Genomic DNA, 22,567 nt, shown 5'->3' with positions numbered 1-22,567 from the left:
ATGGAAGAATATTTCTGAGCAAAGTAGACTTTCTATGCATTCCAGTCAAACAATAATTCAAAATGTCAACCCGAAATTCCCTCCAATCTGGCTCAATGTGTTGCTCACATTCCTCTCCTATACCTGAGCATGACAGACACATTAGTCACTGCCCCACAGAAAGTCACCAATGCATTTACGTGTCCCATGGACTTTTCTGAAAATTACAAAATGTATCCTGCCAGAACAAATGAAACTCTTCCTTGAAAAGTAGTAATCCAAACAGTTAGCCAGTACTTTCTCTCCTTAGAACTATAGAACACAAGTAGTGTGGGCTTAACACAGATATCACCAATAGCTTTCCAGACTCATGCAGAATTCCATTGTTTGGCAGTCCATAGGATAGGAAGCTTTTCTACCTGGCAACTAGCTGATTAATTCACTAAAGTGCCCCAAGGGGCCTTTTGTAGAAGTGTGTCCAAGGAAGGAGGTACTAAAATAGGGGAGTCAGTGCCTTAGCCAGGAAAGAATTGCTTTCTTCTTGGAAGAAGTGGTTTCTAGAGACCTCACTTTCTAAGCAAAGCAGGATCAGCATGTAGACTTTAGCATTAGGCTCCCAAATTGGAATCACCATGTGCCCTTGGGCAGTTCAGGTATCCTCTGCTCATATCATGAAATGGATTTCCTCCTGAGGAAGCCTTTGTCAAGTTATCCTAAGGAGTGGCTGTGTTAATCTCACTTAAAGTATTTAAGAAGAGGGTGCTGCCTAAGAAACCGTACACGCATTAGATGCTTTCCTTATTTTCCACCAGGGTTTGAAGAAACTACCTCTAAACTGCTTTCTGCTGGCACATCAGGCTTGCCGATCAATTTTCTAATTACTATTTTGAATTTTCATAAGACTGTAATAACAGAAAACTGAACATCAAAGGTATGGAATACAAATTGCCCCGTCTTTGAAGAGAATAATCTCCCACAAAAGCACTGTGGTTTCTTTCTGTGCTGCATTCATTCATTCATGTATGCAGTCAGTAATTCCTTACTGAGTTTCTTTCATGCTACACTTAGATCCATCCCAGGAGGTAGAAAGAGGTCAGCATCACAAAGTACTGACGGTTGTGCTAACATGTGGAAAGTTCTGATGCTATGATTCTGATGCCAAACCTCTTAATGTCCCGTAGCTAGTTTTGTGGGTGTTTGGGTCTCAGAAATGAACATTAATCTTGATGGTGTGTGGACATTTCTAATTTAAACTCCAGCGTCCAAAATGTTCCAAAGTCAGAAACTTTCCAAGCACTTACATTATGCCAAAGTGGCAAATTCCATATCATGAAGCTTTGTTTCATACACGGAAAATTTAAAAACACTGAGTAAAACTACCTCCAAGCTGTTTCTTCCAACACTTATATTTCATGTTTAAGTTTGGGTCCAATGGCTAATTTATGTCACTCTGTATGTGCAAATACTTTTAAATATAAAGAAGCATTTCAGATAAGGAACACTCAACCCATTTGTCCTTCAACTGGTGGAGGGAAGAAGGGCCATAGTCTCCTTTCCGTAGTCAGGCCTAGGCTGGAGCCTGCTGACTCCAGGTATCCGGTTTAGGGTTTCCTCATCTACCAGTGCTCTTCTTTGGCCTGAACTGACAACTCAGAAGTTTCACCTTTCACAGAGGGGTGCGGGACAGTCAGACCACCACAGCGATGGGCACCGCAGCCAGATCGTATCAACAGCAGACGGCATTCATGGCACTCACAGGGACAAGGAGTCGCTGCAATTTTTCCTCCATTAGGGGTACCGCTCTCTCCTTGCCTGGCTGAGGGCTTGGCTGCTCCGTGGTCAGATAAGCGGCCGCAATATCCTGCTGTGGCCCGACCCTTGCAGATAAGGGCCGTCCTCTCTGTCAGCGGGAGGAAAATATCACTGTACCGTAATGAAAGAAGTTTAAACAGATCAGCCCAGCGGAGGGAACTAATAAAATCCCCAGCAAACAATGCTCCTCTTTAACCTTTTGTTTCCTTTTATCAACAAATGAAACTTGCTGTAATTTCCTGTCTCCTTCTCAAAATTACTTTTTCTGAAACCTGGGAGGAAATGAATCGGCACCTCCAGCTTGGGTCCATATGGAAGCTTGCTTGGTTGGCCCCATGTCTATTACTGACACCAATCACACCCCTTAGGGCTTTGCTGCCTCCTCAGTGAGGGTCCCTGGAATTAAATAAAGAGGAAGCAACCGCAAAGCCTTGGGAAGTTTGAAAAATGTCCCTTTAGGAAATCGGGGTAGACTGAACCTTGCTTCTATCTAAATCGAGCTCTGAGGCCAAATCCCTGACATTCAGATGGACTCATTGCCACTTGTCAGTCACGTGGGAAACGGGGCCTGCATTTGGAAAAAGAAAAAGGCAGAGGGCGGCCTTTCAGAGGCTGAAACCCAGGAGCCATCCGTGGCTGTTGCTTGTTGAAACTTCATTTTTCCCTAAAAACATGGTCTGTGAAGCTGCAGCCGTTAGGTGTGATCCTCCAGCCAAGAAACCTGAAACTGTCAGGAATTCAGCGAGCTTAGACATCTTTAAAACTGAGAAAGAAAACCCTTAGGTACATGGAAAGTATGGTCCTGTTGTCCTGCTGGCAAAAAAACCTTCAGTTTTAAATAAAAAAGGGAATTTCTAATCATTCTCAATTAGTTTTGATATTTTCTTTTTCCTCTTTCCTGTCCTTATGATGATACATATAATCTGAGAACTTTGCTAGCTCGGAAAGTTAAAGGGAAAAAGTATTTGTGGACCCAATCTGTATATTTTGGACATGGGACTTATAAATTGAATATTCTGGATTTCCAGTGCTTTTGGACTCTCACATGGAGAATTTTGTGTGGTATTAACGCGTGTCACTGAGAATGTGAACTCTTAGAACGCCCAGAGTCTTGCTTTATCCCTAAAGAGCTGTACTAAACTGTTTCTTTTCTGTTCTTATTCCTCTGCAGTTTGCAGATTCCTTTAACTTTAATCCCCACAAGTGGCTTTTGGTGAATTTTGACTGCTCTGCCATGTGGTAAGTTTCTTTGTTGTTCAAATACTATTGCCTGCGGTGACCCTTGCTCTGCAGAGATGCAGGCCTACCTGCCAGAACACATCCAGGGCCTGGGCGAGAGCAGAGAAAACACATCTAATCACTTAGTTCATCAGTCACTTCCATTTCAGAACCACTGTTGGAATTCTTGCTCAATCTCTCTCTGGTTGTAAACTTTTATCTAGAATGTATTGTTGCAACAGATTAGCTTGAGGGAAGACTGGAGACAGTCAACCTGTCATTTGACTTATCGCTCCTGAGCCGGCAACAGATCCAAGAGAACTTCAGCACTTATATTTAATTATTTGGCTTCTGTGTATTTATTCTTAGCTTTATCATCAGTCTCTCAGACTAACTCGGAGTTTAAACAATCTAACTGCTTAAAAGTACTTGCTGAGGACAAATAAAAGTACCAGGTCTTTAAAGTTCCCTGGAAATTCTTAGTAACAGTGCAGTAATCACTTTGGCTATATTTAAGTAAGAAAAATAAGTTTAAAAATCAAGTAATATTGTAGCACATAATGACGTTTTAAGGAATAATGTCTGGGAGTGATGCAGGGACACCCGGAACTATTTCTTAAAAAAAAAAAAATCAGAGTGAGAAATTAATTCCTCATAGAACCAGGAGAAGGCTTTGTTTGAATTTTGTAAATATAGCCTGTAAAGTTAATGTTTTCAATATGCCTGCTTACTTTGCAAAATTGCTCGGTGTGTAAAGTCATTAAATGAATGACACTCTACCTTAAAACAGGAAAGAACACACCTCTCACTTAATTTAAGTAATGTCAAATCCCTCAGTTTACCAAATAGCCAGTTTATTGTTTTATTAGCTTATCTGAAATGCTTTAACTGCTATAAAAATCAAATTTATTTTTGTCAGTCTTTTCATCCAAATTTTAATAACATTCTCCGAGTTTAATTTATTAATTTTGTGGTGTGTGTGTGCGCATGTGTGTGTGTGTACAGACATGCACAAGCCTTGGAATGTGTGCAGAAGGCAGAGGGCAACACTCAGGAGTTGGCCATTTCCTGCCATCTTGTGGGATCTGAGGCTTGAATTCAGGTTGCCTGCCTGTATGGGAGCACCACTATGCATTGAGCTATCGTACTTTCTGTTACTACAACAAACTATTGAAGAGAATCAACTCAAAAAGAAGACAAACATTTGTTTCCAGTTTCAGAGATTTCAGTCTATGGTCAGTAGGTTCCATTGCTTGTGGCTTGTGGTGAGGCAGCATATCATGGAGGAAACACGTGGCGTAGAAAGTGTCTGCCCCACAGTCAGCCAAGACACCAGAGAGATAGGAAGGACCTGGGTTCCTATGATTTCCTTAAAAAGCACAGCTTGCTATTGTAAGAGTTCCAACTAGGCCTCCACTCTGGAAGGCTCTACCAGCTCCTAACACTGCCACAGGTTGGGGAACCAGTGTCTTCTGGGCCTTTGGAGGTACATTTATCCAAACTGTCACAAGTGTTTTAGTCAATTCATGTTGCCCCAACAAAATACCACAGGCTCAGTAGATTACTAAGAGAAATTTATTTCTCACAGTTGTGGAGGATGAAAATCCAAGATTAAGGCCATGGTAGACCTATATGTCAGGTTAGGGTTCATTTCCTCATAGACAATTCCTTAATGTGTCCACATCTAGTGGCGGGGATGAGCAAGTTGTCTAGGATCTTTTATGAGAGGTATTCAGTAATTCCATTAAGACTGAACTATTGTGACCTAATGACCTTGAAGTCTCCCTCTCCTAATCACTTCAGGATGCAGATTCAACATTCAGATAGCAGCTAAAAGAAAACCCATTGTTCAAATATAGTTGCATTTGAATCTGAGTATTATAGAATTAAAACAAGAACAAAATTATTTTATGCTCTAGTGCTCTTAGCCATGGAGTGCTAGGAAATAAAATAATAACAGGTGTAAACTAAAAAAAAAAAGGAAACAAAAAACAAACAAACAAACAAAAAAACTAAATAAAACAGTGGGTGACAGTACATAACATGTAGGTGATGGTGGCTTCAGTTTCTGTGGTTAGGAAGCTATAAGGCGAATGCTTGGGGAAAGATGGGGAGAGAAATTTGGATGAGGAGTGTACAGAGGGCCTGGGAGCTGACATGAGGAGGAAAAAGTGCCCAGGACACCATGAATTGGTTCTTTCATTCGATGATAGGTTATTTATGATAGAGAGGTCAGGAGAAGACCCTTTGGGGAAGTGACATTTGACCAGACCTCTGACTTGGGAAAGAACAGGCAGGAGTGGGAGTGTGTGCAAAGGCCCTGAGGTAGAACGAACACAATGCCTAGCTCAAATTTGGTTGAAAGAGTTGCAGTTTATCTTGTTGGGAGATGGCTTTGAATTTGTTTCAAATAAGCTACTACATTTAAAAACTGGTGTTTTTATAGACATGTGTTTCTTTTCAAAATGTCCTTCTCATAGTTAGGATGGGTTTGAGCTGAGTAGCCCTGAGCGGGGCACATGCTTTCAGGTTCAACACAGCCCTACTAGCCAGCTACCCCAGCAAGCATGAGGCTCCCAGAAAAGTAAGATTCACAGTTGCTCACAGCAAACCTTGTCCTTGAAGAAGGGCTGGACCAAGTTAAATGACAACAGATGTTTGCAAGAAGCAGCACACACCTGAATTTTCAGGCTGCGTGGACAGAATTCCTCTACTCTTCTCTGGTCCTTGTTACAATTAACAAAGGGCTGTCAGCCATTCACTGCAATGTGGGCGCTTTGCTTAAGAGCTTTACCTTCTGAGCAATGTCTGCTATTTCTGCAGCACTTCACAGTTTATCTCACCCTCTCAATAGCTCTTAGGGTTAGGAATTGCCTCCCTGTTTTATGGTCAAGGAAGCTAGAGCTTAAGGCTTAATCCAGAAATACGTGGTGGCAGGCACCCACAGTCTCAGCTACTCAGGAAGTTGAGATAAGAGGTTTACTTCAGGCCAGGAGTTTGAAACCAGCTTGTGCAACAAACAAGATTCCTTCAGAAAGAGAGATAGAGAGATAGGTAGAGAGACCTGGGGGCGGAGGGGTTATTTTTCTCTTGTGAAAGGGTACATACCGATCTGTATCAGTGCTGGGGGACTGAAGTCTTAAAATGTAGGGCCGGGTGGAGAGTAAGACAGAATCCAGCACTTCATGGCATGCCTTCTAAGAGCAGATAGCAGGAAGCAGCACTTATCTGACAGACCCATGCAGAGACAGTGCACAGGGTCATTCATCATGGGCTCAGAAGAAGCTGAAGAAAGGGGTTGTGTTTTAGCGGAGGGGCCAGACTTAGGCACCCATTCTGTTTCAACTTTCGTTCAAACAGTTATTGACTGTGTTTTCTCTCTGAACACTACAAAAGGCCCTGAATTTTAGCCCAGAAAGTACAGCCTAAAGGCAAAAGGTCACTAGCTAGACATAACATCCCCATCCTGTCTTTCTCTGCCCAGCTGCCTTCACGGAGGGGTAGGTGGAGCATGCTGGGGAGGGGAGCGGGGGTCCCCCTGAATGTTTGCAGAGGGCTTTAGGGGAAGATGGCGCCTTGTAAGGTGGTGACAGGCAGTCGCTCAGATGATGAAATTTGAGAACTTTTTTTCAGTGATCTTTCACACTGTCCTGAACATCTATCTACTAAATAGAAAGAAATCTTTTGCTAGGCCTCATATCATTGCAGTAATGTGATCTGCCCTGTCAAAATAGAGCACTGGCAGTCAGGAGGCCTGTAAACAAACACCAGAGTTCCGAGGTGGCTGACCCTCAGACCCTGCAAAATGTGACACAGGTCAACAGCCCCAAGTTAATAATCTTCTACAGATATGTTTTAAGATTTGACTAAAACAAGAAACAAATATAGTTTGGTTTGGGGTGGGTTTCTCTTTGTTTTTGCTTGTTTTGTGCTCTGTAATCTTTAAATTGGAGCGTCTCTCTTTTGTTCAATAAGATTTCACCAACGACTTGCCCATAATGTAACACAAACAAACATTTGGTTGACTTCTTTAAATATTGAAATGGACAAAATAATGGAAGTTTCTGAAACTGGCAATCACTACAAGCACAGCAAGTCTGTTTCTTCATGAATTCATTATTTTGTTCATAAGCTTTTTACTCTTCACATGCAAGGAGGTATGAGATGATGTGTTCAAGTCTTAACATCCCTTTTGTATCAGAGCTTCAGAGAGGATCGGCAAAATAGACACTGGTCACTGTTCTGTCAGATAACATGACCTTGGGAAAGATGAATTAAAAGAAAAGAAGAGCTAGGATGTAGCTCAGGGTTAGCTTTCCTGTCAGCACATTAGAGGTTCTGGATTCATCCCCCAGCACCACCAATGAGGGAGTAAATGAAAAAGTGCACGCTGATCAGTCTCGGTAAAAGGGAGATATTAAAAAACGGAGAGGAATATGATCAAGTCATGTCAAAATGTCCACAACTACACATACAATCCTATAAAAAGTGTGTGTGTGTCCCCAAAACTGACTTAAGAATAAAAAAAAACTCGCACACTATAATTCAGCCCTTCTGCAGTCTGTGGGGGGAGGTGTTAGTCCAAGCACAAATGTAGTTCATGGGGAACAGTAAATGTCTCTTATGCCAACAAGTTAATTTCAGCTGCTTTCCAAAAGCAGGTGAGAAGCCCAAAAAGAAAAACATAGGATAACCTCACAAACTTAAAAATTTGAATTCTAAATCAGCAAATAAAATGCAGTGATGCTTAACAAAATGGTATAATGGACCAGAATGTGTGTATTCCAGATGTGTGAACACATTAGAACATTAGAAGGTTTGAAAATGTCATTTGTTGTGTTAAACAGAAATGAGAAACAGTTATCCCATCAGGTTTAGAAAAGGCATTAGGTAAAATTTAATACCCTGCAGGACAAAACCAAAGGCATGTGCCACTATGCCTTTGCATTAAAAAAAAGAAAAGAAAAGAAAAGAAAATCTGTATTTTTCAAAAGGGACTTATTTATTTGCTTATTTATTTGTTATGTGTGTATGTATGTGTATCACTTACACGAAGGGTCCAACACAGTCTCTTAGTAGAAAGTAACCAGCCCCAACAATTATCAAAATGTAAATGAAGATTACAGTGGTGAGCTGGGGGTGTTGCTGTCTGTGTTGGAGCACTTGCTTAGAATGAACGAGGGCCTGGGCTTGAATGCCAGTAGCAAAAAAACAAAAATTAAGGCTGAAATCAACCTATAGAAAGCCACGGTGAAACACTACCGATTGCTGGAAATCAAAAGCTCTGTACAAAATGTGAAACCATGGAAGCCAGTACATTGTAGAGCCCAGTTTGGTACAAGGTGTGCTCCCTGAGTTGTTAGAGTCAGTGCCTGGGCCCTGGCAGCTCTAATAAGCTAATGTTGCCTGTGTACCATCAATATGCCAATTAAGATACTGTTAATTAATGATAAATAGAGAAGAAGATTTCTTCAGTGTGCCACATTGGGAAGAGAAACAAATAAAGAAGCACTTCCACCCACATTCTCTGGGTACTGATATGGAAATCAGATTTAACTAAAGAGCAAGGGACAGGCATAAGTAAGCAGTCCTGGTCAGTGTGTGGTCTAGGCCATCATTGCCCTGGCTCCACTGTCTCCTGCAAAAGTGACCTGACAAGTCCTCAGAACTGGGTGAAACCTGTTTCTGGGAGACAAGTTACCCTGAGGCTGGCCCTGGCTTCTAGCCTTTTCCCAGCATGAGATTCCTGGGGAAATTCCAATCGGGTTTTCTTAATAGTCTGATAGCCAAAGGGAGGGATGCAATTGTCTCTTTAGAATTTCTTTATTCCTGCTGGGATTTAGGAGCCCTATCTTTTGTTTTCTCAAATCAGGGTGAAAAAGAGAACCGACTTAACAGGAGCCTTTAAATTGGACCCTGTCTATCTGAAGCACAATCACCAGGACTCGGGTGAGCAGGCCTGCCCACTTGTGCTGTTTGTTCAGGGTTTCCTTTTCTTCGGTGCTGCATTGGCTATGCATCTTCCTGAGGGCTGAAGGGGTCCCTTGCCCCTCACGACTCCTTCCACACGGGGTGGGGGAGGGGTGTAGTGGTTGGATTTCTCTAGCAGAGGCTCCCTCCCGTCTGAGAAGCACCAAGAGCCTGAGTTATACCAGGTGGGGGCTGGGACAGGAGGAGTGCAGCCTCCAGCCTCAGTACAGGCACAGGCACGTCTTCCAAGAAAGAAAACGTAATGGTGGCTGTGCTGATGTCTTCCCTGAAAAGGATTTTCACAACATCCATTAATACCACGTGGTTGGGGGGGGGAGAAAGGAAACTGGGTAGAGAAGGGGAATGAAGAGAAAATATGAAGACAACTTAGGTAGGGCCGGTGCACCAAAACACACTTCTGCATTTGGTGATCTGGTGCTGAATGGCAACGATGGTTAAAGGCGCTCATCGACTGCACAGACTAATAGAGGACATGTATGCAACGAGCAGTAGTATGAGCATGCACACAGACTTCTCTCACATGCCATTGCAGGAAGCCCACAGTTACAGGGGCGGCCTCTAATTTAGCCATGTCCTTCCCAGAGACCATGGAGAAAGCAGACACAATGAGATGTTTGAGCCATGATGACCATATAAGTGAGTCTCCTGTTAATACAACGAGATGCCTGAGGCACTTAACTCATATTTCTAGAGGCTCAAGTTCAAGATGGGACAGCCCCACAGATTTGAGCCTTTGTTGAGAGAAAGTACATCATGGCAGGAGCGTGTAGTTGTTGTGTAATATTTTGACTGCATCCTGACGCTCTCAAGACTGCCAATAAAATTTGCTTTGAATCAGAGGGTGGAGCCAGCAACTAGCTGACCAAATGAACTATGGAGATTTTGGAGGTCTGAGGACAGAAAGAGAGACACTGGAAGTAGTAGGGTGGGGCTTATAGAGTATCTCAGGCCTTTTTGAATGGAAGAATGAGAGAGAGAGAGGGAGAGGGAGAGAGAGAGAGAGAGAGAGAGAGAGAGAGAGAGAGGTTACTGTTTGCTTCTCCACCACTTCTCCGATCATTCCAGTTTTACCCTGATATCCGATTCTCAGGTTTTTATTGTTAAAGAATAATTACATAAATGCATCATGGAGTAAAACAAGTGCTCACATTGTGGCATATTCATAAGTCAGAGGTGCAGAGAAGAGGGGAGAAGAAGGGAAAGAGAAAAATTGATGTGCTATCACAATTCATTATGAATGTTCATCCCCAGGAATCTAAGAGAATCCCAATAGGCCCCGCTCTTTTTATTTATTTTTTTAAATGTCATGTGCATTCATGTTTTTGCCTGCATGTATGTCCATATGAGGGTGTTGGATACTCTGGAACTAGAGTTATAGACAGTTGTGAACTGCCATGTAGATGCTGGGAATTGAACCCAGGTCCTATGGAAGAGCAGCAAGTGCTCTTAACCACTGAGCCATCTCCCCAGCCCCTAGGCCCCCCTACCTCTTAAGGTCCCAAAGTATCTCCCAATAGCACCACTGTAGACTATGATCTACTGAAATTACAGTAGTGGTTATAGTACTGACAGAGCTTTCTCAGGGACAAAGAGATTTGGAGGACCGAGGACAGAAAGAGAGACAGGGGAAATCCTGCCAGTGTCTCATTAAGTCCTGGTCTATGAAGCAGTTGAATTCTTACAAAACATAAAGTACCATTCTATGTGCCTATTAGCCTTCTTTGTAGGCCATAGCCCCCAATGCGAAATCTGAGTCAGTGTAGGCTGGGGTCTGAAGGGCACCAAGGGAGTGGAAACCCAGCTTTTCCTGACAAGAAGTTCTGCTCAACTGCGTGGCCAAGGACGATGACCTCATATTTCTGATTGTCTTGCCTCTATCCCCCCAGAGTTGGGATTACAGAAATGTGCCACCACACCCACTTTATCTGGGGATCAAATCCAGGCTTTTGTGCATGCTAGGTAACACATTATAAACTGGGCCTGTATCTCCAGCCTGAGATTTTTATATAACAGAAAACGCTGGCAAAAGAGAGAAATGATTGCTCTCATTAAGTAGGCTTTTCAGATATAATCTGCATTGGTAAAAACCTATTTTGCAAAGTAGAAAAGAGTCAGTGCCAAAGTAAATCTCCTACCTCAACCTTCCAAATGCAAATATTTCTGTGCCAGTTACTTTTCTGTTCCTATGATAAAATGTCACGAACAAAAGCAATGTAGAAGAGAAAAAGGTTAATTTTGGCTTACAGTCCCAGAGGGATAGTGTCTATGATGGTGAGAAAAAGGCATGGCAACAGGCAAGACTCAACAGGAACAGAAAGCTAGCTGGTCACATTTTCATTCACACAGGAAGCAGAGAGAGTGAGAACAGGAAGTAGAACACGGCTGTAAAAAGTCTGCCCTTACCACCCCCCCCCCCCGTGATGTACTTCTTCCAGCAAGGAAGACTCTACCCCCCAAAGGTTCCATAACCTCCCCAAAACACCACCACCCACTAGAGAGGTTCAAGTATATGGGGCATTTGCTATTTAAACCACAGTTGTCAATATATTGTATTTCTCACAGTTTTAAGCATTGCCTGATTTGATTGCTTTATTGTTCCATTTAAAAGCTGCCCACACCAAATTAAATTATGAGGGCTTAAAGATGTAGTAGGTATGTAAGACACATTAAGTAGTCCACAGTGTGTATACAGCCGCAAGCATAGGAACTTGCTGGTGTAGGGGAGGAGTCGGCCATTGCTTGGGCTAACGCTAAGTGATTGTATAAGGAGCCCAGGCATTGAGCGCAGGGAAACAGACTCACGCCCAGTGAAACAGACTCGCAAAGAAGCAGATTATCACTCATGTTTTCGTGTAGCTCCAGAAGTGACTGTCTAAACCCTTCTCCCAGCCCCCAGTTGTGCCCTTCCACTGTGCTTCCCACAATGAGGAAATGTTCTAAGTCTGCCGTCCACATGGCAGCCACTAACCCACAGCGGGTGGATGACACTTGAAGGATGGCTCATCTGGCAGAACTACCTCTTCAATTTCCTTTAGTTTCACACAACAACTTGATTAAAGTAGCCGAATGTAGCTAGCGGTACTCTATCAGATGGCTCAGACACACGCACTCAAAGGAGGAAGTGCCATCCATTCATTTTCACTTATGAGTCATGTAGTTATTATCAGGTACCTTGGGCCTTTGTGAGTCACTATCAGGTTATTTTTGACACCATGCCACAGCCACCAGGTTCGTTTAATAGCTTCACTGCTGACAAGAGGTTCCAAAGAAAAGGTCAGAGTGTGGGATGGGAGTTGAGGGCCCTGCATAACGAAGTGCAGGCTCTGCCTCAGAGTTATTAAAAAGATAGGCTGACACTGTTATGCATGTCCCCAACACTGCCACTTTTATACTAGTTGAAAGAAAAAAAGACCTGGACTTTCCTGAGGCCAGATGGGAGTCAAGTAACGACTTTAGATGCCCTGTGAATAGAATGTGAACCCTCCTGTGCAGTGCATGCTGGGTACATTAGGTTGTCCCAGCTGAAGCACCCATGCTGCAGTGGCTATTGCCTAGAAAGCAGGGACTCTTACAAGCTGTAGCATGTGTGGCCTGGCCACTGTTCATGGATGACATTTCCAAGGTGCCTGACTGTGTGTGCTGCATCCAGCCTCAGCACTCTCCCCTAGTCCCCAGGACAGTCTAGAAACCTTGGTTTGTAACTCCTCACCCAGCCTCCTTCATACACTGTCCTGGGATCTAGGGCTCTAGGCACAAGAGGACACCAGAGTGCAAAACATCTTTTTCAATGTGGGGACACTGAGTCCAGGATTCGGAATCTGACTCGGAGTGTATCCAGAGAGCAGCTGTTCTGTACCAGCCAACATCCTTGAACAGGGAGATGAAATCCGCTCTCCCCCTTATACCCCCCCCCCCCCCCCCGCCCCATTGCTATGTGAATCATTCTCTGTATCACCAGCACCATTAATAATTCAGCCTTCCAAATGTGTCCTGGGCACCCTGCTTTCAGGGACTTCCCTTGAATCTGTTACCTTGAATGAGCCACAAAGAAAACGTAACCCTAGGTAGTTTCATGTCTGCCCCAGAAGACATCATTTGTAACATCTCTCTCTAATGGCCTCCCTTTGTCTTTCTCTTTTCTTCAGGGCTCATCACTGACTACAGGGTAAGTAGGTGATTTTTGTCCGTTGTAATCCAAACTGAACAAAATGCCAGGGGCTTCCTACCATGGTGGCTGCTGTCCCCACCTCCTGAGCAGGAGTCCACAAGAGGCCCATTCTAAATGTGCTCTAGTAAACATATTAGGTGGCTTTTCAGTAAGCTGCCCTGCCCAGTAAGTCCATCAGAGGACCCAGTTTAGAAGGCACAGCCCCTTCTAAGACAAAGTGGAGGGAGATTCCACATCAGTTCCTGCAAGGGTCGGTCTCCACAGCACACGTGGCTCTTTCCCCCTTCTGCGGTGTGCTCGGGGCAGCATGCTAAGGAGTGGTGGAGCAGAGTCTGGGAAGAGTCAGATTCTTGGACAGGAGATTGCCGTCTTGGCAGTTTTTCCTCGACTCGCTTTACTTCTTTCTCTTTTTTTTATTTGCCACAAATGTTTTTCTGGATTTTGAAAACACCAGGTTGTCCCAGCTTTACTCTGGAAAGGAATTTGGAACCGCAAGTAATGCTGGGAGGCTTCTTCCAAGAATAGAAGCCAAGCAGGCCGGGAACATGAAGGGGCCCACTGCATCTGCTGCTTTTCTGACTCAAGAAATGACCCGGCTCATTTGCTGGGTGGGGTGGCGGGTGTGCATGGTGAGCAGAGGACATTATCAAAGCATCTTGTCTGAAGTAGTGTGTCTAAATTCTTGGGGCAGTATGTCAGGCGCTGATAATAAGGTAGCAGGATTACCTCTCACAGACATAGAGTACCCTTCCCGCTTCTGGTGACAGCTGCAAGCTGGCAGGTGCAGGTCACCAGAGAATCTTCATTACAGCTCCCCTCGGACAGAGTTTCAGGGAAGCTTGTACCATGGGGGAAAGTCAGGATATGTGTAGATATGAGTATGACCAGGAGAACAATTCATTATCTCATTTAACTTTGTACACACAATCCCTATTGAGGACCTAACTTACCTTTTAGAAAGCATTACTTAAAGGATGATGTGAGAATATTAAAAATAGTTTGAGGACAAAATTATTCACAGTCTCTTCATCCTGACATTGCCCTGGGCTTTTGGGTTTGCATTGCCTTTGTGGGGGGGGGGGGGTATGATACTACACTCTTGAGAAAGAGCTCACAATCTTTGTTAGGCAGAACTTGGTAAGTCTGTAGGCAATTGTTAGCAGAGCCTCCATTATTTTAAGTGAACTTGGCATGGGGGGTCAGATCTCCCTTTCCCCCCAAAGGATACTTAAACTGTGCAGAGGCAAAATTTAAAGAAAAATAAAAACCACAAATTTTGTGCATCCTGTGGCCTCGTTGTCCCGTTTTTATTTTATACACATGGTAATTGTATGCCTGCTGCAGAGTAACTCAGGAAAGTTAGAAACCTTTATAAAGAAATAGTTGAAGCCTGGTGGTGGTATACACCTTTAATTCCATCACTTGGGTGGCAGAGGCAGGCCTGCTCTACAGAGTGAGTTCCAGGGCAGTCAGGGCTACACAGAGAAACCCTGTCTTGAAAAACCAAAACAAAAGTTCAATAGTAAGGAATTAAACTAAGGCATAAAGTCGGTCATGGGGGTGCACACCTTCAATTCCAGCACTCAGGAGGCAGAGGTAAGAGGATCTCTATGAGTTTAAGGCCAACCTAGCCTACCAAGTGAGTCCATACCATCAGGAGCTACATAATGAAACCCTGTCTCAAAAACCAAACAAACAAAAGAAATTATACCATAGGCACATGTGTATAGGAAAAACAGCATATATAAGTTTGGTGTTGTCCCAGATTTCATCCATGCACAGGGGAGAGATTTTGTAACTCACCTCCTGATTAAGGGAGAAACAATGGTATTTAAAAATAAATGATCTTTATTTTCCTGGAGCACCGAACTCAGGCTAACTCGTACTTGTATCTCTGGTAGAAGACAGCAGCGGAGTTTAGGGTGCTCTTCCTAACTGTAGAACACCATCTCATGCAGGGGGACGACTGTCTCTCTCCACAGCCCCGGAGCGGGAACTCGGAGGGGGGGGGGGAAGCGAAGGGCTCCCCTCCCCCAGCCTGCCCTTTATAAGCTCAAGTAGAGAATTTCAAAGAAAGCCAGGAAGTAGTGCAAGGCCGTCCTCCTCCTGACTGGCCTGTGTCTCATCTCTGTCCTTTCCTACGTGCGTTTATTGCATTTCCAACCACCATCCATCACCATCAAGAAGAATGTGAGGGCCAGTGTGAACAGCCAGTCAGCTGACCGTCTGGGAGAGTGAGGAGCAGCAGAGGAAAGCTTCTCTGGTGAAAGGGTATTGGGGTCACTCCCAGAGGTCAGGGAGACAAAGGAGCTGACACTGTTTCAGAGTGCAGATTCAGTGCATGCAGGCAGAGAAAGGCCGACACACAAGGGGCTCAGCACCCTCTCTCGCTGCCCGGATGACCCCCTGCCCCCATGGAAGCTCCCTCGGGAAGGGCCACATCTTTTCTCTTTCTTACTCCAGCACCTTCTCTGCTGTGCACTCAGTCTGTCCCGTGAAGCTAACAAACATCAGTGCCTCCCAGGCAGTGCTCCTTCTGTCCCCGGTTCCCTAGGATGTGAAGCCGCTTTTGGCTCCCCTCTCCCCAACTCGCACAGAAAATTCTTTCTTTGCCTTCCGGGTTGGAAAATGGGCCCTTCTGTAGGGAAATGGCCGCCTCCAGACGAAACTGGCCAACTGCGAAGTTGAAAAGGAGCCTGGCTGTTAACACATTTCTCACTGATGTAGTCTTCTTTATATTTTGTTTCAGCACTGGCAGATCCCACTGGGGCGGAGATTTCGCTCTTTGAAAATGTGGTTTGTTTTCAGAATGTACGGAGTCAAGGGACTGCAGGCTTACATCCGCAAGGTGAAGACGGCCTTCTTTGTTTATCTGAGTAATATTGTAATGGTCTAAGTAGACTTTGAAATGAATTCGGGTGTCTTAGGGAGCAAACACTGTCACACATTGCCTAACAATGGGGATGTTCTGAGAAATACATCATGGGGCACTTCCATAAACATGAGGATATCAGAATTTTTATATACAGCTGAGATAGACACTTTCCTAGCAGGCACAGGCCTCTGGGGCAGAGGAAAAATATGGTCTGGTGCTGTCTGAAACAATATTTTAAGTAAAAATTTGGAGCCAGGAAGTAGTTTGGGCCTTGAAGGTTAGGACATTCACAATCTGGGCCCACGTGTCTTCTAAGACACTTTTGTTAGAATGGAGGTTATCACCTCCAGGAAGTTAGTTAAACCAGTAGTGTGTAGATTTTATCCCCCTTCCCCCCAATCCAGCCAACAGCAAGTTTGACTGAGCATTACTAACAGTGAAAACATGTTTTTCTTACCCTAGCCCTTCCCCAAAATAGCAAACTAAGAGACCCTTTGAGTAATTTGGGGTAGATAGATACCATTTAGTCCCCGTGATTTCAAGGAGGCTTCCTGGGCTGTATGTAACTTCTGTTTCAACATGCAATGTAGATCACTGAGATATGCATTAAACTGCTTTGCGGAACCACTGATTGGTTCCAAGTCCCCTACTACCCTACTTTTTTTTCAACAGCTGGGGAAGCTGAGGCCTGAATATGAGCCAGGACTTGTCCACCCATTTAGCCAGATGCAGAGGGCCCACTGACTTCAGCTCAGTCCTTTCTAAGCCACAGCATCATCTTGATGAGGCAAGCATGCCTGTGGTTTCCAGCCTGTGGTGGTGACAGCTTTCCCCTTAAGTCCCAGTACCCAATGCATCACCAGATGTGCAGCCAAAGGCAGAGGCTGAATGTCTCCAGGCTCCTTTTCTGTGACCAGGATGCAGAAAAGCATTTGTGTCCTGAGTACCTATCACACGCTACAAACTGGCATCTGTCCAGATCACAAAACTATTGTAAGGACGTGTATGCAGACATCAAGCACTGTGAGCAGCTACACAGAGGAGAAAACTAGAAACTGAGGGTGTGTGTAGATTTCTAGGATAGTCCCTGGTCCAACTGCAAAAGGAATAAGGAGGGTGAGTCAACTTGGCTTAATAAGAAAAAATCCCAGAGTGGTTTATCAGTCGAAGGTGACGATGACTTTCAGTTCAGGACAACTCACTGAGATTAGGCTGTGCCAGGTTAAAAACACACCACACCTCTTTCTGGAAAGGCCTCAATCCTGCCCTAACAAGAGACAGTAAGAATGGTCAAAGCTGTTCCTAGGCCTGAGCTAATTGAAGCTCGATTTAGTCCTGAATCTTTGGTGCCCCCTGGTGGGATGACTAGGGACAATTGCTTCAACTGTGTTTCAGTCCCGTCAAGCCTTGTGTGCTTCAGCTTCTCTTAAGCATGTACCCTGTGGCAGCTAGCGCTGGGTGCCAACAGGTTCCAATTAGCTAAGTGTGCACATGGACAGTGATGGGCGTGTTCTCTTATGTGGTTTTAATCAGCGTTTGAGTTCTATAAACATCTAGAGATTAAATAAGCTTATGTGTTCAATATTATTTTTTTTTTTTTATTTTGCAGATAAGGTAGCCTCGGTAGGCCTGAGGCTCAGTGAGCAGGTTGGCCTCAGAATCACAGAGGTCTCAATCTCCTAGGTGCTATGATTAAAGGCATGCACCACCATGCCAGAGAGCGCATGGTCCTTGAATATGGCAGGTGAAGCTGATTCCTACTTATCAGTAGCAATCCGGCTGAGACCACAGCCCAGCCTGTTAGTGAAGTGATGCTCCAGCCTTGGGCAGCTGCTGTGGATCCTATCAGAACCATGACATGACCAGAAGGCCTTGGTTATGACTCTCTCTCTGTCTGTCTCTCTCTCTCTGAGCCTCAGTTCCTATCTGCAAATTAGTAAATTAATATCCCTATATCATATTTTAAGCTGTCCTGAGGAGAGCAAGGCAGCTGGATGTGGCCTTTCTTTCTTCTGGAATCTTCAACACCTTCCTTATAATATTTACTATAAAATCGTAAAAGAAAGAGGGTTTAAAACATAGATACCCAAAGAGAAGAAAATGACTGTTTTTCTGAGGAAACTATGGTATACCTTGTGGAACAGGGCAGTTGAGTTTCCTCTCAACCAGTGTGGGAAATGCTGGTGAGTGGACAGGCCTCTCTCCGAGCATGTGAAGGAATAATAGATGTGATGTACAGTCCTGTAAGATTCTGGGTGGCCAGGGTTAGACTTAAGTTGTGATGAGAAACACAGCAAGTTTCCCTTCTCTTTTTCTAGCACGTGGCACTGTCTCATGAGTTTGAGTCTCTGGTACGCCAGGACCCTCGCTTTGAGATCTGCACGGAAGTCATTCTTGGGCTGGTCTGCTTTCGGCTCAAGGTATGTTATGCCAATTTCAGCCATCTTTGTTTTTGTTGAATGAGATAAAGTATTATTCATGACCTCCACATGCACAGTTGTGTATCAGTTGCCAAGGGCTACAGAACATGACCCGTGGTGCTTAGCAGGCGGTGCTGGCTGGCTGACTAGCCCCGTAGACTCTCTTCCATGGACTTGCTGCCCAGTTTCCTCAGATGTGATTGGATGCTTTCCTCTTGACCCAATGCCAAGAGTCCATCCAATACCTCTGGAACTGTACTCCTCTGCTGAGCTGTCTGTGGCCTCAGTAACCAGGTCACCTGTGGACACACAGCATCAGCACATCTGGGGAACTGGTTAGATAAACAAACCTCACTATCCCAGTCATCTGGCTATATATACCTCAGCAAGATTCCTGCCCAGAGGGGGCACCTGGGCTGTGTGTTCACTTTGTGAGGGAACCCTGCCCAGACCAGCAAGGGAGTAAGCTATCTTTGCAGAGACTTACACAGCCATGTTACTCAAAAGGCCCCTGCTCATCAGTGTTTTATAAATGAAACCAGATGCTCTGGCCATTACAGAGCTGGCTTTTTAATAGGCCAACAGTTTTATGTTTTGTTTTCTTCCTCCTCTCCTTCCTCTTCTCCTTTTTTACAGTACTGGATTGGAACCAGAGCTTCACACATGCTAGACAAGTCTATCCTACACTACAGCCACAGACCCTGTCTCCTTTTTTCTCCCCCCTTTTAAAAATAAGAAACAAGGGCCTCATGATGTTACCCAGGCTGACCTAAAATTTGCAATCCTCCCAAGTAGCTGGGTCTGCAGATGCATGCCACGAGCTTGACTGGAAGTTTCTGAATCAGTTCTAGGTCTTGCCAGGAGGCCTCCTTGTCTGAGCCTAGACAGCAATCATGAGAAGGAGCCATCTGGGATACATCAATTCCATGATGTTGCACCTCCGTGTACTGTCTCCTTCCCTCATCTTGATTCTTAGAGTTTGAGATGAAATCCATCCCTGGGGAATCCTAGAAGCAGCAAGCATTAATGTTGTGGTGTGAGAGCTAGGAGAGGGGCTCCATGCTTTCGGCAAGTATGAAACAGAATGTCTAGGGAAGATGTGTAGGCCATATGTAGCCTGTGTGGGATGCCTCAAGATATCCATGTCCCTGGAGTTTGGTGTATGGTTCATAGAATGTGGCAGACCTACCAACATTGGGTTAGCATTTGTCCCCCAAGCCGGTATTTGTTTCCATTGCTGTACATGTCACTGTAAGATATTTTCAGTTTTGTAGGAGGCTTCTCTTTTCATTGTTTTATTGAGATGTAATTCACTTTGGCTTTTAACTTGTCTATTTGAGTGACTTTTGTTATAGCTACAGGGCTGTGAGACCATCACCACAATATAATTAAGAAGATGTTTGTCTTTTCCAAAAACCTCTATATAATAATGCCTTTTGTGATTGTCTGCTTCACTTTTAACATGATGTTCTCAAGTCTAAGACTATTGCTGGATTTGTATAATTTAAGAGTTTCTGCTCCTTGTCACATTCATGGTAGTGTGTGCAGCCTGGAGATGCAGAACCCTCCATACTCTAAAGCTAAGAAGACTTTTCTTCTGTGAGTGAGCCTTTGCTGTATCCTTCCCACGACTGCGCCCTTCCTTTCTCCTTTCCTTTCCTTTCCTTTCCTTCCCTTTCCTTCCCTTCCCTTTCCTTTCCTCTCTTTCTTTTCTTCTTTTCTTTTCTTTTCTTTTTTCAAGACAGCATTTCTCTGTGTAGCCCTGGCTGTCCTGGAACTTGCTTCTGTAGACCAAGCTGGCCTTGAACTCAGAGATCCTCCTGCCTCTGTAGTGCTGGGATCAAAAGCATATGCCACCACTGCCAAGCTTACACTTTTTTTTCTTAAGGAAAAACATTAGACAAACACTATTCCTTATTTTTCTCCCTGTCCTTATTCTATCCCTTTTGAGTTTTCAATCTTCTCCATCCTTGATGGCATAAACAAGCATATATTGTGGCTACTTACTTATTGAGACAGTATCTGGTGTACACCAGGCTACCTTCAAACTGAATGTGTAGCCAAGGACTATCTTGAACTGATTCTCTCATGTCACCTCTCAATAGGTGAGGTTACAGGTACACACCACTCTGCTAGCTGAAAATAGCATCCGCTATACAAAATTTACTTTTGTGTCATTAAACCCAGATTTCACATGTGCCAGACAATAAATGCTCTACCACCAAGCTACATTTCTGGCCCTGTAGCCCTTTATTGGACATGAAGTATGTGATATTACAATAGCATAGTTGTTCCTTTCTCCCTGGCCAGACTCCTCTAATCTTTTTTGTTTGTTTGTTTTCTTTTTATGAGACAGGGTTTGTTTGCATTGCTTTGGAGCTTGTCCAGGAACTCATTCTGTAGACCAGGCTGGCCTCAAACTCACAGAGATTTGCCTGCCTCTGCCTGCTGAGTGCTGGGATTAAAGACATGTGCCACTACCACCTGGTACAGGCTCCTCTAATCTTACTTGGCTTACTTTTGTCTTTTTTCTTTATTGCATCTCTAACCATTTCTGTTTGCTTTCTGGTCCTACTTCATGGAAATCCTGTCTAATCCAAACAAAATGAAAATGCACACAACTTTTTCCTAAGTACTTGGTTCTTGTTTTCTGTGTCACATGGATTTCCAAGGTATGCTCTCATGCTGAATCTTTTTTACAAAGTTCGTTCTCTTAGAACCACCTCTCATGTGTCCATCTTCCTTGAATAGGCCCTCATTGTCCAGACGTGGTACTTACACCAACAGTCTGAATAGCCTGTAGTTCCTTCACTGTGCACTTAAGAGTTTCTTGGATGTCACACTCAGACCCACAGCTAGAGGAGTATGAATCTGTCTAGGGCCAAAAGCAATTTTCAGTGTCCAGCATGTATTCAGCTACTATCATCCAGACAGAGAGGACGTTTTCCTTCCAGTGGATCCTCCTACATCTCTACCCTTAAAGTACAGAATAAATGGTCCAGTCCTGCCAGGGTCTTATGACTATGGAGTGATGCCCGTGACCATCCCCTTTCTATATTTTGTTATACTGAAAGGCTGTGAAGACGGGGAGCCACTTCATGGCAGCTTATACAGAGAAGTGAAGGGATAGGCAAAGAACAGCCACCAGCCTGTCTGCTTGGGGCCCAAATGGAAAGTGAAGAGTTTCTGTGTGTTGGTTGATAAGGCCCTCTTATCTCTGGTCAGTCACTGGGAGTGGAGGACTCTGGCCTCTCTGTCTCCAGGTGGTTGATTATTCCCTTTCTAGAGAGGCTGTATAGAGGTCATCCGTGATCCCCTGTCCCTGCACTTACAGATGTCCTTTGCAGATTCTCACAACAGCTTGACTAGGGTTCCATTGTCTCTATTGTTGAGACCTCCTGTGGGTTCCAAAGTCTCTAAAGCTGCTCTGGTGTGCCAGGGACCCAGTTCCATTGTTTATACTCACCTGTTTGTTGACAATGCCTCTAGGGACTTTCATATCCCTTAAAGGAAGTTGGAGGATGGGAAGGTCAACTTCTGATAACCCAGATCTTGGAGAAATGGTGTCACAGGAAAAATGATCCCATAAATTCTATTAGCCTGTATGAGTTACTTCATCAAGCTTTCTGGCATCTTTCATACATAATGAAAAGTAACGATGGTTTCTTTGTTGTCTACTAACTCCGGGTGTTACCAGACTTGGTGTTACATGATGGATCTGTTTTCTAATTACCTCAGGGCTCCAACCAGCTGAATGAAACTCTTTTACAAAGAATAAACAGCACCAAAAAAATCCACTTGGTTCCGTGTCATCTGCGAGACAAGTTCGTGCTGCGCTTTGCTGTATGCTCTCGCACTGTGGAGTCTGCCCACGTGCAGCTGGCCTGGGAGCACATCAGAGAGCTGGCAAGCAGCGTGCTGAGAGCCGAGAAGCAGTGAAAGCAGGACTCCCTCAGGTAAGCTAGCAATGCCAGGAACATGCTGTCCTCCTGGCCTCAGGGTTCCAGCTCAGTCCCAGCTTGGCCACTCAGTGCTGTGGGGCTGAGCTCCACTGTAAGGTGAGGAAGAGAAGATTGTAAACATGCTCAGTCAGGAAAAAACAGA

General features: G+C 44.3%; 2 protein-coding genes across 3 annotated transcripts in view; one reads left to right on the top strand and one right to left on the bottom strand.

Annotated features, from left to right (window-relative positions):
• The window catches only part of Ikzf1 (IKAROS family zinc finger 1), a 183,473-nt gene that overhangs the window by 28,511 nt on the left and 132,395 nt on the right, over positions 1–22,567 (bottom strand). The gene's annotated exons all lie outside the window — the stretch shown is intronic.
• Ddc (dopa decarboxylase) overlaps positions 1–22,567 on the top strand; it is an 83,375-nt gene that overhangs the window by 59,539 nt on the left and 1,269 nt on the right. For both annotated transcript variants that reach the window (XM_051200694.1, XM_051200693.1), the window contains exons 9-14: positions 2,963–3,030; positions 8,882–8,958; positions 13,146–13,165; positions 15,918–16,016; positions 18,362–18,463; positions 22,202–22,419. In XM_051200694.1, coding sequence (XP_051056651.1) covers positions 2,963–3,030; positions 8,882–8,958; positions 13,146–13,165; positions 15,918–16,016; positions 18,362–18,463; positions 22,202–22,402 — 567 coding nt within the window. In that variant the 3' untranslated portion in view covers positions 22,403–22,419. The remainder of the gene's footprint in view (positions 1–2,962; positions 3,031–8,881; positions 8,959–13,145; positions 13,166–15,917; positions 16,017–18,361; positions 18,464–22,201; positions 22,420–22,567) is intronic.

The sequence above is a fragment of the Phodopus roborovskii genome, unplaced genomic scaffold (assembly GCF_943737965.1).
Source record: "Phodopus roborovskii unplaced genomic scaffold, PHOROB, whole genome shotgun sequence".
Taxonomy (NCBI): Eukaryota; Metazoa; Chordata; class Mammalia; order Rodentia; family Cricetidae; genus Phodopus; species Phodopus roborovskii.
Note: the sequence above shows the minus strand (reverse complement) of the source record. Positions and strands in the feature narration are given on the sequence as shown.